Source organism: Pristiophorus japonicus, chromosome 14 (assembly GCF_044704955.1).
Source record: "Pristiophorus japonicus isolate sPriJap1 chromosome 14, sPriJap1.hap1, whole genome shotgun sequence".
NCBI lineage: Eukaryota > Metazoa > Chordata > Chondrichthyes > Pristiophoridae > Pristiophorus > Pristiophorus japonicus.
This window is the reverse complement of record NC_091990.1, coordinates 27,159,314-27,171,663: the sequence shown is the minus strand read 5'-3', so window position 1 is coordinate 27,171,663 and position 12,350 is coordinate 27,159,314. Positions and strand designations below refer to the sequence as shown.

The window sequence follows — 12,350 nt, the reverse complement described above, 5'->3', positions numbered from 1 at the left end:
TTTGTGTGAAGAAATGGCACTAGCCCCTCCTTACATCACTCCTGAATGGTCTAGCTCTAATTTTAAAGTTATGTTAACTTGTTCCAGACTCCCCCGCCAAAGGAATTAATTTCTTTCTACCCTATCAATCCTTTAATCATAATCAATTAGATCACCCCATATTCTTCTTTACTTGAGCCAATACAAACCTAGTCTATGCAGCCTGTCCTCATAATTTAACCCTTTTTGCTCTGGTATCATTCTGGTGAATCTGCACTGCACTCCTTCCAAGGCCAATTTATAGATCCTGAGATGCAGTGCCCACAACTGAATACAGTTCTCTAGATGCAGTCTAACCTGAGCTTTAAAAAAACTGTAGCATAACTTCCACCCCTTTGTATTTGTGATCAAGGCTAACAGTCCATTAGTAGCTTCAATTGCCCAAGACTGCCCTAAGTGGAGGAAGAACATCCGGGAGGGCGCAGAGCACCTTGAGTCTCGTCGCCAAGAGCATGCAGAAACCAAGCACAGACAGTGGAAGGGACGTGCTGCAAACCAGACTCCCACCCACCCTTTCCTTCAACCTCTGTCTGTCCCACCTGTGACAGAGACTGTCATTCCTGTATTGGACTGTTCAGTCACCTGAGAACTCACTAAAAGTGGAAAGCAAGTCGTCTTTGATTTCGAGGGACTGCCTATGATGATGATGAATTGTTTTTTGTATCTGTCCACTAGTTTTTAGTGATTTCTGTACTTGGACCTCTAAATCTCTCTGCTCCTCCACAGTTCTGAGCTCCTAACAATTTAGTCCAAACTAGACGACTTCACAAGTAGCAGTCCGTGTGCTCACTTAATCTATGTCCCTGATTTTGCAATCTCCCGGGCTGCAGATGGCGCTGTGGCTGGTCCTCCCAGGCTGCAGGTAGCGCTGTGGCCGTGTTGGTCTGTCCTCCCGGCTGCAGGTGGCGCTGTGACCGTGTTGGCCAGTCCTCCCGGCTGCAGGTGGCGCTGTGGCCGGTCCTCCCGGGCTGCAGGTGGCGCTGCGCCGGGGTTGGCGGACGGCCGCCGGGCTCAGTTGCTGGCTCTGGTCCCCGGTGCCGGTCAAGGTTCGGAGTGTTCGTTGTTGTGGTTCCCGCCCACATCCTGCGGCCTGAGCTGACCCTGGTCCTGATGTCTCCTCGATGCGGCCTTCGGCTCCTACTGCTGCTGACCCTGGTGCTGTTGGCCCTGAGCTCTAGAGTCGCCGCCTCGGCCGAGCAGAAAGATCACCACACCAGTAATTATACCAAGGCCTTCCCGGTGGTCACCGTCGACTATGCACACGTCCGGTCCCCGTTCGTGGTGTCCTTGTGGATCCTGCTGGCCTCCATCCTCAAACTGGGTGAGTGACCGGGGGAGAGGGGGAGCCCGGGCTCCGAGGGGGAGAGGGGGAGCCCGGGCTGAGAGGGGGAGAGGGGGAGCCCGGGCTGAGAGGGGGAGAGGGGGAGCCCGGGCTCCGAGGGGGAGAGGGGGAGCCCGGACCCTGGGGGAGAGAGGGAGCCCGGGCCCCGGGGGGAGGAAGAGAGAGGGAGCCCGGGCCCCGGGGGGAGGAAGAGAGAGGGAGCCCGGGCCCCGGGGGGAGGAAGAGAGGTAGCCCGGACCTCTCACTCTCGGGTAGTGCGTTCCAGATCATTATAACCTTCTGAAAAAAATCTCCTTACTTCCCCTCTAGTTCTTTTGTCAATTATATACCGCACTACCTTCATCAACCCTTTGAGTTATTTGATGAAGTAACAGAATCAGGTTAATCAGACACAATTTGCGTTTAACGATTCTGTGCTGGCTGTCCTTTATTAACCTTCACTTCTCCAAGTGAGAATTCGCCCCCTCTCTGCCCACCGCTGCTGTGTACCTGTCATGCCCTCAGGATTTTGGGTGAGGATAGGTATGAACACTGTTACCTGGGTCTCAAACTATACGTATCCAGATCTAGGGTGCACGAGTGGGTTTTGCACTATGTGCCTGAGTCTCTTGGTTGTGTGGGTGGATCATACTCCTGCACATCCAGTTGTGCTCTTAACTGGTATTCTGCCACAGTTGGCGACTTTGTCTGTTAATCAGCGAATGGGAACATAAGTGGAAAACCCGTGTTATTTTGTGTATTTGTACATTGATTCCGCACTGATCAATTTCGCACTGTCTTCTGCCTCACTAAGCAGCATTCACATCAGTCAGTACTGCTTGTGAGCTCAGTTGCAACAGCCCACCCCTGACAGTCATTCGAAGGTGATTATTCGGTCTCAGCCTGTGGCTCTTGTGATTTAATACTAGGCACATTGTAACCTGCTGTCTGTTGCTGAGTTTGAGTAGCCAAATAAAAAAGTTAGCTAGTTTATGCACCCCAGCAACATCGTACTAATTACAAGAATACGCATGAAATGTAACATGGGCCTGTCAAAGCCAAGAGATAATCAACTGGTCAGGTGGGCAGAACAGTGGCAAATGGAATTTAATCCGGAGAAGTGTGAGGTAATGCATTTGGGGAGGGCTAACAAGGAAAGGGAATACACATTAAATGGTAGGACAGTGAGAAGTGTCGTGGAACAAAGGGACCTTGGTGTGCATGTCCACAGATCCCTGAAGGTAGCAGGCCAGGTAGATCAGGTGGTTAAGAAGGCATACGGAATACTTGCCTTTATTATCTGAGGCATAGAATACAAGAGCGGGGGGGGGGGGGTTATGCTTGAACTGTATAAAACATTAATTCATCATCATAGGCAGTCCCTCGAACAAAGATGACTTGCTTCCACAAGAGTTCACAGATATTTCAATGAAGGACCCGATGTTCCAGTCCTGAACTCCAATTTAGGGGGTGGAAGATGCTTGTGCGTGGATTTTTTTAATGTGTGGTGACCGTTGCACATCAGCCACCACACGGGCTCAACAGAGCTAGGCCTTTATCCAGTGGCAAGGGTTGAACCAGGACAACTGGAGACACTAGTTAGGCCACAGCTAAAGTACTGCGTACAGTTCTGGTCACTGCATTACAAGAAGGATGTGATTGCACTGGAGAGGGTACAGAAGAAATTTACGAGGATGTTGCCGGGAGTGGAGAATCTTAGCTATGAGGACAGATTGGATAGGCTGGGTTTGTTTTCCTTGGAACAGAGGAGGCTGAGGGGAGACCTCATTAAGGTGTATAAAATTATGAGGGGCCTAGATATAGTGGATAGAAAAGGCCTATTTCCCTTAGCAGAGCGGTCAACAACCAGGGGGCATACATTTAAAGTAATTGGTAGTATGTTTAGAAATGATTTGAGGCGAAATTTATTCACTGAGGGTTGTGGAGGTCTGGAACTCATTGCCTGAAAGAGTGCTGTTGGCAGCAACCTTCATCACATTTAAAAAGACTTGGATGTGTACTCGAAGTGCTGTAACCTGCAGGGCTACGGACCTAGAGCTGGAAAGTGGGATTAGGCTGGATAGCCTTTTGTTGGCCGGCACGGACACGATGGGCCAAAATGGCCTCCTTCCGTAAATTTCTATGATTCTGTGCTGTGTTCCAGTGTGTACAGTGGGGGTTATACTCTGTGCTGCGTACAATGTGTTATACTCTGTGCAAGGTCCGATTGTGTCCAGTGGGTTATACTTTGGAGGGACCCAGTGCGTAGTCGGGTAGTTTGTCTTCTATCCCATGAGTTGATGCTCAGCCCAAACCCAATGCTCTGGCTATTCCCAATGGAATGTCAGATCTAAGACTTGCCTAGTAGCACAGTTAGCAGAGCAGGAATGTTGGGGGTTACTGTCGAGAGGCCAGGGTCCATGACTGGTACTCGGAGTGAGACTTGCTTCAGTAAGGACTGCGCGAGTGGCACCTGATAGAAGTTAGCAAAGTGCTTTAGTGACCCCCAAATGTACTGAGCTTCAGATTAAAGCATGCCTGTGAGGTCGTACTGGGCAGTAATATCTTTGATGTGTTGTAAATGAGCGTACAGTTGAGTTAGAGGGACCACTGTGAACAGGACGAGAGATAGCTGATACTGGCAGCAGTGGCAATGGCCAAACAATATATTTGAGACTCCTTGGGGTGCGACTGTCCCCTGAGCCTGGCGCCCCTCAGTAAATGGCGTATTTTTGTGTGCAAGGACATTACGTTTCAGTGTTTGTTTCAGTCTTCACCCTTTATGAGCGGGTATAATGAATGGAAAGTGTGTTAGGGAGGAGCTGGTATGTCTTGAGATGGCTGCACCTCGTACAGTCTTGTCCTAATTAAGCTGTTAGAAGCCAGGCATCACTCCTTATCTGTTCAGACACTGAACGTTGCTGTTAGTTATCAAAATTGTGCTGCTGACTCAGGCAGCTTTTATGATTTGATGTCTCTGGGTGTGTAGCAACGCCCTTTGCTAATAAGGCGGGAATAACTCCTGGTTATTTGCTGGCTCTGTCAAGCCGGGGGGGGGGGGGGGGGGCGGGATTTGTTCAGGTGCAAACGAACACAAATCATTTACAGATAGATCGGGACCTTTGTCTTTTGGTGGAGCTCTCTGGCTGCTACTTTGTAGTCAAATTCAAAGTGGTTTCTGTTTGCGGTGCTCCACAGGCTTTGACTGTGATACTGTACCTGACCGCAATCTGCTCCCGATCAAAGATACAGAAAGATGTGCCGCTTATCATCCTTTCCAGTAACTGGAGGAATTGTGTGACGTGTTTTTCCACTGATAGTATTGAGGAGAGATTTCCCACCCCCACAGGATTTCACCTGGAACTGATTTACTGTTAGCTACCAGAAAATGCAGAAGAAATACACAGGCCAGAGCAAGTGAAGAAAGATTCATGTTTCAGCTTGAGATGATTTGTCGGAGCCAGTCTATATGTTTTCTTTACAGGCATTGATCCCAAATTTCATGTTTTCTCTAATGTAAGCCTAATATTACACAGTCCTCGGCCTTATTGCTGCCCCCACAACTGCCAGGGACCAGCTTCTTTGTGAGGTGTGGATTACAAGAGAGATACCACAGGGGAAATCGCTGGCACTCTGACACGCACTCTCACCCTTCATGCATGCAGTCCCACCTGCACTCAATCCTGCACTGGGCGGTGCTCTTCAGCTCGGTGGGGCTCAGTCCCCTACTGTGCATTGCTCTACCCTAGGGCTCAGTCCTACATCAGGCAGTGCTCTCCTGCTCTGTGGCGCTCAGTCTCACAAATCAGGCCATACCGTTTCACACTTATTGAAAACCTCAGGAGCTTTCAAAGATTTTTCTGCCAAAACTTTGATCTTGGATGTGGTTAGTGAAAAACATTTATTTTTAGTGATTCTAAATGGAGTGTGTGAGGAGAGGTTGGCTGCATTTATGTAATCTGTGTCTAATGCTGGAATTTGGTATAATTGGTAGCTAAGGGCTGAAGACAGGCTTAAGATTATGTGTTGTGTGAAAGACAGAGCCTGGTTGTGGGGTGGGACTGCAGGGAACCAGTAATTTCCCACACTGTTTTTAACGCAGCCCCAAGTATATATCATTTTCAGTTTAGGAATGAAAACATTCAATGATGGCAGGGTTTGAAGTTTTTGCTGACTTTATATATAAATAAGCATTATTTATAAGATTTCCAATAGATTTCAGTTGTACACACGCAGTAATGGAAAAGACCCGTCTCTCAGCAATCATGGCAAAGGGGACATGAGTGAAAAGGTTTTGGACAGGATCACTGTTGACACTTGCAATGCACAATCTGTAGAAAGCGCAATGCTGGGTGAGCACTGTCCCCAAGATATATCCATTGACATAGCACTGTCCCCACGATCAATCCATTGACACTGAACGCTGTCCCTCGATCTATTGACACGGAGCACTGTCCCCACAATCTATCCATTGACACAGCACCGTCCCCACGATCTGCCCATTGACACAGGACTTCCCCCACGATCGATCCATTGATGGACTGAGCACTGTCCCCACGATCTATCCATTGATGGACTGAGCACTGTCCCCACGATCTATCCATTGATGGACTGAACACTGTCCACACGATCTATCCATTGACACCGAGCACTTTCACCACGATCTATCCATTGACACTGAGCACTGTCCCCATAATCTATCCATTGACACCAAGCACTTTCCCCACGATCTATCCATTGACACTGAGCGCTGTCCCCAAGATCTATCCATTGATGGACTGAGCACTGTCCCCACGATCTATCCATTGATGGACTGAACACTGTCCCCACGATCTATCCATTGATGGACTGAACACTGTCCCCACGATCTATCCATTGACACTGAGCACTGTCCCCACGAGCTATCCATTGACACCGAGCACTTTCCCCACGATCTATCCATTGACACTGAGCGCTGTACCCATGATCTATCCATTGATGGACTGAACACTGTCCCCATGATCTATCCATTGATGGACTGAGCACTGTCCCCACGATCTATCCATTGACACCGAGCACTTTCCCCACGATCTATCCATTGACACTGAGTGCTGTCCCCACGATCTATCCATTAATGGACTGAACACTATCCCCACGATCTATCCATTGATGGACTGAGCACTGTCCCCACGATCTATCCATTGATGGACCAAGCACTGTCCCCACGATCTATCCATTGACACCGAGTACTTTCCCTACGATCTATCCATTGACACTGAGCGCTGTCCCCACGATCTATCCATTGATGGACTGAACACTGTCCCCACGATCTATCCATTGATACCGAGCACTGTCCCCACGATCAATCCATTGACACTGAGCGCTGTCCCCATGAGCTATCCATTGATGGACTGGGCACTGTCCCCACGATCTATCCATTGACACTGAGCACTGTCCCCACGATTATCTATTGAGACTGAACACTGTCCCCACGATCTATCCATTGATGGATTAAGCACTGTCCCCACGATCTATCCATTGATGGACTGAGCACTGTCCCCACGATCTATCCATTGACACTGAGCACTGTCCCCACGATCTATCCATTCATGGACTGAGCACTGTCCCCACGATCTATCCATTGATGGACTGAGCACTGTCCCCACGATCTATCTATTGACACTGAGCACTCTCCCCACGATCTATCTATTGACACTGAGCACTGTCCCCACGATCTATCCATTCATGGACTGAGCACTGTCCCCACGATCTATCCATTGATGGACTGAGCACTGTCCCCACAATCTATCTATTGACACTGAGCACTCTCCCCACGATCTATCTATTGACACTGAACACTGTCGCCACGATCTATCCATTGATGGACTGTGCACTGTCCCCACAATCTATCCACTGACACTGAGCACTTTCCCCATGATCTATCCATTGACACCGAGCACTTTCCCCACGATCTATCCATTGACACTGAGCGCTGTCCCCACGATCTATCAATTGACACTGAGCGCTGTCCCCATGATCTATCCATTGATGGACTGAGCACTGACCCCACGATCTATCCATTGATGGACTGAGCACTGTCCCCACGATCTATCCATTGATGGATTGAGCACTTTCCCCACGATCTATCCATTGACACTGAACACTGTCCCCATGATCTATCCATTGATACCGAGCACTGTCCCCACGATCAATCCATTGACACTGAACACTGTCCCAACGATCTATCCATTGATGGATTGAGCACTGTCCCTACGATCTATCCATTGATGGACTGAGCACTGTCCCCACGATCAATCCATTGACACTGAGCACTGTCCCCACGATTATCTATTGACACTGAACACTGTCCCCACGATCTATCCATTGATGGATTGAGCACTGTCCCCACGATCTATCCATTGATGGACTGAGCACTGTCCCCACGATCTATCCATTGACACTGAGCACTGTCCCCACGATCTATCCATTCATGGACTGAGCACTGTCCCCACGATCTATCTATTGACACTGAGCACTCTCCCCACGATCTATCTATTGACACTGAGCACTGTCCCCACGATCTATCCATTGATGGACTGAGCACTGTCCCCACAATCTATCTATTGACACTGAGCACTCTCCCCACGATCTATCTATTGACACTGAACACTGTCTCCACGATCTATCCATTGATGGACTGTGCACTGTCCCCACAATCTATCCACTGACACTGAGCACTTTCCCCACGATCTATCCATTGACACTGAGCGCTGTCCCCACGATCTATCCATTGACACTGAGCGCTGTCCCCATGATCTATCCATTTATGGACTGAGCACTGTCCCCACGATCTATCCATTGATGGACTGAGCACTGTCCCCACGATCTATCCATTGATGGATTGAGCACTTTCCCCACGATCTATCCATTGACACTGAGCACTGTCCCCACGATCTATCCATTGACACCGAGCACTTTCCCCACGATCTATCCATTGACACTGAGCGCTGTCCCCACGATCTATCCATTGATGGACTGAACACTGTCCCCACGATCTATCCATTGATACCGAGCACTGTCCCCACGATCAATCCATTGACACTGAACACTGTCCCCACGATCTATCCATTGATGGATTGAGCACTGTCCCCACGATCTATCCATTGATGGACTGAGCACTGTCCCCACGATCTATCCATTGACACTGAGCACTGTCCCCACGATCTATCCATTCATGGACTGAGCACTGTCCCCATGATCTATCCATTGATGGACTGAGCACTGTCCCCACGATCTATCTATTGACACTGAGCACTCTCCCCACGATCTATCTATTGACACTGAGCACTGTCCCCACGATCTATCCATTGATGGACTGAGCACTGTCCCCACAATCTATCCATTGACACTGAGCACTTTCCCCAAGATCTATCCATTGACACTGAGCACTGTCCCCATGATCTATCCATTGACACCGAGCACTTTCCCCACGATCTATCCATTGATGGACTGAGCACTGTCCCCACGATCTATCCATTGATGGATTGAGCACTGTCCCCAAGTTCTACCCATTGACACTGAGCGCTGTTCCCAAAATCTATCGATTGACACCGAGCACTGTCCCTACGATCTATCCATTGACACTGAGCGCTGTCCCCACGATCTATCCATTGATGGACTGAACACTGTCCCCACGATCTATCCATTGATGGACTGAGCACTTTCCCCACGATCTATCCATTGACACTGAGCGCTGTCCCCACGATCTATCCATTGATGGACTGAGCACTGTCCCCACGATCAATCCATTGATGGACTGAACACTGTCCCCACAATCTATCCATTGATACTGAGCACTTTCCCCACGATCTATCCATTGACACTGAGCGCTGTCCTCATGATCTATCCATTGATGGACTGAACACTGTCCCCATGATCTATCCATTGATGGACTGAGCACTTTCCCCACGATCTATCCATTGATGGACTGAACACTATCCCCACGATCTATCCATTGATGGACTGAGCACTGTCCCCACGATCTATCCATTGATGGACCAAGCACTGTCCCCACGATCTATCCATTGACACCGAGCACTTTCCCTACGATCTATCCATTGACACTGAGCGCTGTCCCCACGATCTATCCATTGATGGACTGAACACTGTCCCCACGATCTATCCATTGACACTGAGCACTGTCCCCACGATTATCTATTGACACTGAACACTGTCCCCACGATCTATCCATTCATGGACTGAGCACTGTCCCCACGATCTATCCATTGATGGACTGAGCACTCTCCCCACGATCTATCTATTGACACTGAGCACTGTCCCCACGATCTATCCATTGATGGACAGAGCACTGTGCCCACAATCTATCTATTGACACTGAGCACTCTCCCCACGATATATCTATTGACACTGAACACTGTCCCCACGATCTATCCATTGATGGACTGTGCACTGTCCCCACAATCTATCCACTGACACTGAGCACTTTCCCCACGATCTATCCATTGACACTGAGCACTGTCCCCACGATCTATCCATTGACACTGAGCGCTGTCCCCATGATCTATCCATTGATGGACTGAGCACTGTCCCCACGATCTATCCATTGATGGACAGAGCACTGTCCCCACGATCTATCCATTGATGGATTGAGCACTTTCCCCACGATCTATCCATTGACACTGAGCACTGTCCCCACGATCTATCCATTGACACCGAGCACTTTCCCCACGATCTATCCATTGACACTGAGCGCTGTCCCCACGATCTATCCATTGATGGACTGAACACTGTCCCCACGATCTATCCATTGATACCGAGCACTGTCCCCATGATCTATCCATTGACACCGAGCACTTTCCCCACGATCTATCCATTGACACAGAGCGCTGTCCCCACGATCTATCCATTGACACTGAGCGCTGTCCCCATGATCTATCCATTGATGGACTGAGCACTGTCCCCACGATCTATCCATTGATGGATTGAGCACTGTCCCCACGATCTATCCATTCATGGACTGAGCACTGTCCCCACGATCTATCCATTGATGGACTGAGCACTGTCCCCACGATCTATCTATTGACACTGAGCACTCTCCCCACGATCTATCTATTGACACTGAGCACTCTCCCCACGATCTATCTATTGACACTGAGCACTGTCCCCACGATCTAATCCATTGATGGACTGAGCACTGTCCCCACAATCTATCCATTGACACTGAGCACTTTCCCCAAGATCTATCCATTGACACTGAGCACTGTCCCCATGATCTATCCATTGACACCGAGCACTTTCCCCACGATCTATCCATTGATGGACTGAGCACTGTCCCCACGATCTATCCATTGATGGATTGAGCACTGTCCCCAAGTTCTACCCATTGACACTGAGCGCTGTTCCCAAAATCTATCGATTGACACCGAGCACTGTCCCTACGATCTATCCATTGACACCGAGCACTTTCCCCACGATCTATCCATTGACACTGAGCGCTGTCCCCACGATCTATCCATTGATGGACTGAACACTGTCCCCACGATCTATCCATTGATACCGAGCACTGTCCCCACGATCAATCCATTGACACTGAGCACTGTCCCCACGATTATCTATTGACACTGAACACTGTCCCCACGATCTATCCATTGATGGACTGAGCACTGTCCCCACGATCTATCCATTGATGGACTGAGCATTGTCCCCACGATCTATCCATTGACACTGAGCACTGTCCCCACGATCTATCCATTCATGGACTGAGCACTGTCCCCACGATCTATCCATTGATGGACTGAGCACTGTCCCCACGATCTATCTTTGACACTGAACACTGTCCCCACGATCTATCCATTGATGGACTGTGCACTGTCCCCACAATCTATCCATTGACACTGAGCACTGTCCCCACGATCTATCCATTGACACTGAGCACTATCCCCACGATCTATCCATTGATGGACTGAGCACTGTCCCCACGATCTCTCCATTGACACTGAGCACTGTCCCCACGATCTATCCATTGACACTGAGCGCTGTCCCCATGATCTATCCATTGATGGACTGAACACTGTCCCCACGATCTATCCATTGATGGACTGAACACTGTCCCCACGATCTATCCATTGACACTGAGCACTGTCCCCACGATCTATCTATTGACACTGAGCACTGTGCCCACGATCTATCTATTGACACTGAACACTGTCCCCACGATCTATCCATTGACACTGAGCACTGTCCCCACGATCTATCCATTGACATTGAGCACTCTCCCCACGATCTATCCATTGATGGACTGAGCACTGTTCCCACGATCTAGCCATTCTCACTGAGCACTGTCCCCACAATCTATCCATTGATGGACTGAGCACTGTCCCCACGATCTATCCATTGATGGACTGAACACTGTCCCCACAATCTATCCATTGATACTGAGCACTGTCCCCATGATCTATCCATTGACACTGAGCACTGTCCCCACGATCTATCCATTGATGGACTGAGTACTGACCCCACGATCTATCCATTGATGGACTGAGCACTGTCCCCACAATCTGCCTACTGAAAGGCTGCTGTGTCCCCTCGCTCTGCCCATTGACAGTTGCACAGGTATTGGGAGCTGATGTCTCCAGTTTAATTTGTGTTTATTCACACCTCCAGTTGGTATGAATTTTCAACTTGTTTGGTTAAAGATGTGAATATTTTGCTGTGTTTCGTGATTTCTAATGTGAGGGATTTTGCTTAAAAGTCTCCGAAGAGGATTGTGACCTTGGGCCCTGGATCAGAGAGTATTGCATCGGAAGCTGGTTCTGAGGGAATGGATATTTCTGAATTGCTTGTTACAGGAGCCAATAGAACATTGAGGTTGTGCATGGACTTCAGACCTGCTAAATACAGACAGTGTCTCTAGCATTATCCCTGTGCATTTCTGTGTCGTACAAACTGCTGCTGTAAGGTAAAGCTGTGCTCATTAAAGGCAATGAGTGTG

General features: G+C 49.1%; 1 protein-coding gene across 1 annotated transcript in view; it reads left to right on the top strand.

Moving 5' to 3' along the window:
* Positions 1 to 1,029: 1,029 nt before the first annotated feature.
* slc9a1a (solute carrier family 9 member A1a) overlaps positions 1,030 to 12,350 on the top strand; it is a 107,424-nt gene continuing 96,103 nt past the window's right edge. The window contains exon 1 of the mRNA XM_070899038.1: positions 1,030 to 1,360. Within this exon, the coding sequence (XP_070755139.1) occupies positions 1,150 to 1,360 (211 nt within the window). The 5' untranslated portion in view covers positions 1,030 to 1,149. The remainder of the gene's footprint in view (positions 1,361 to 12,350) is intronic.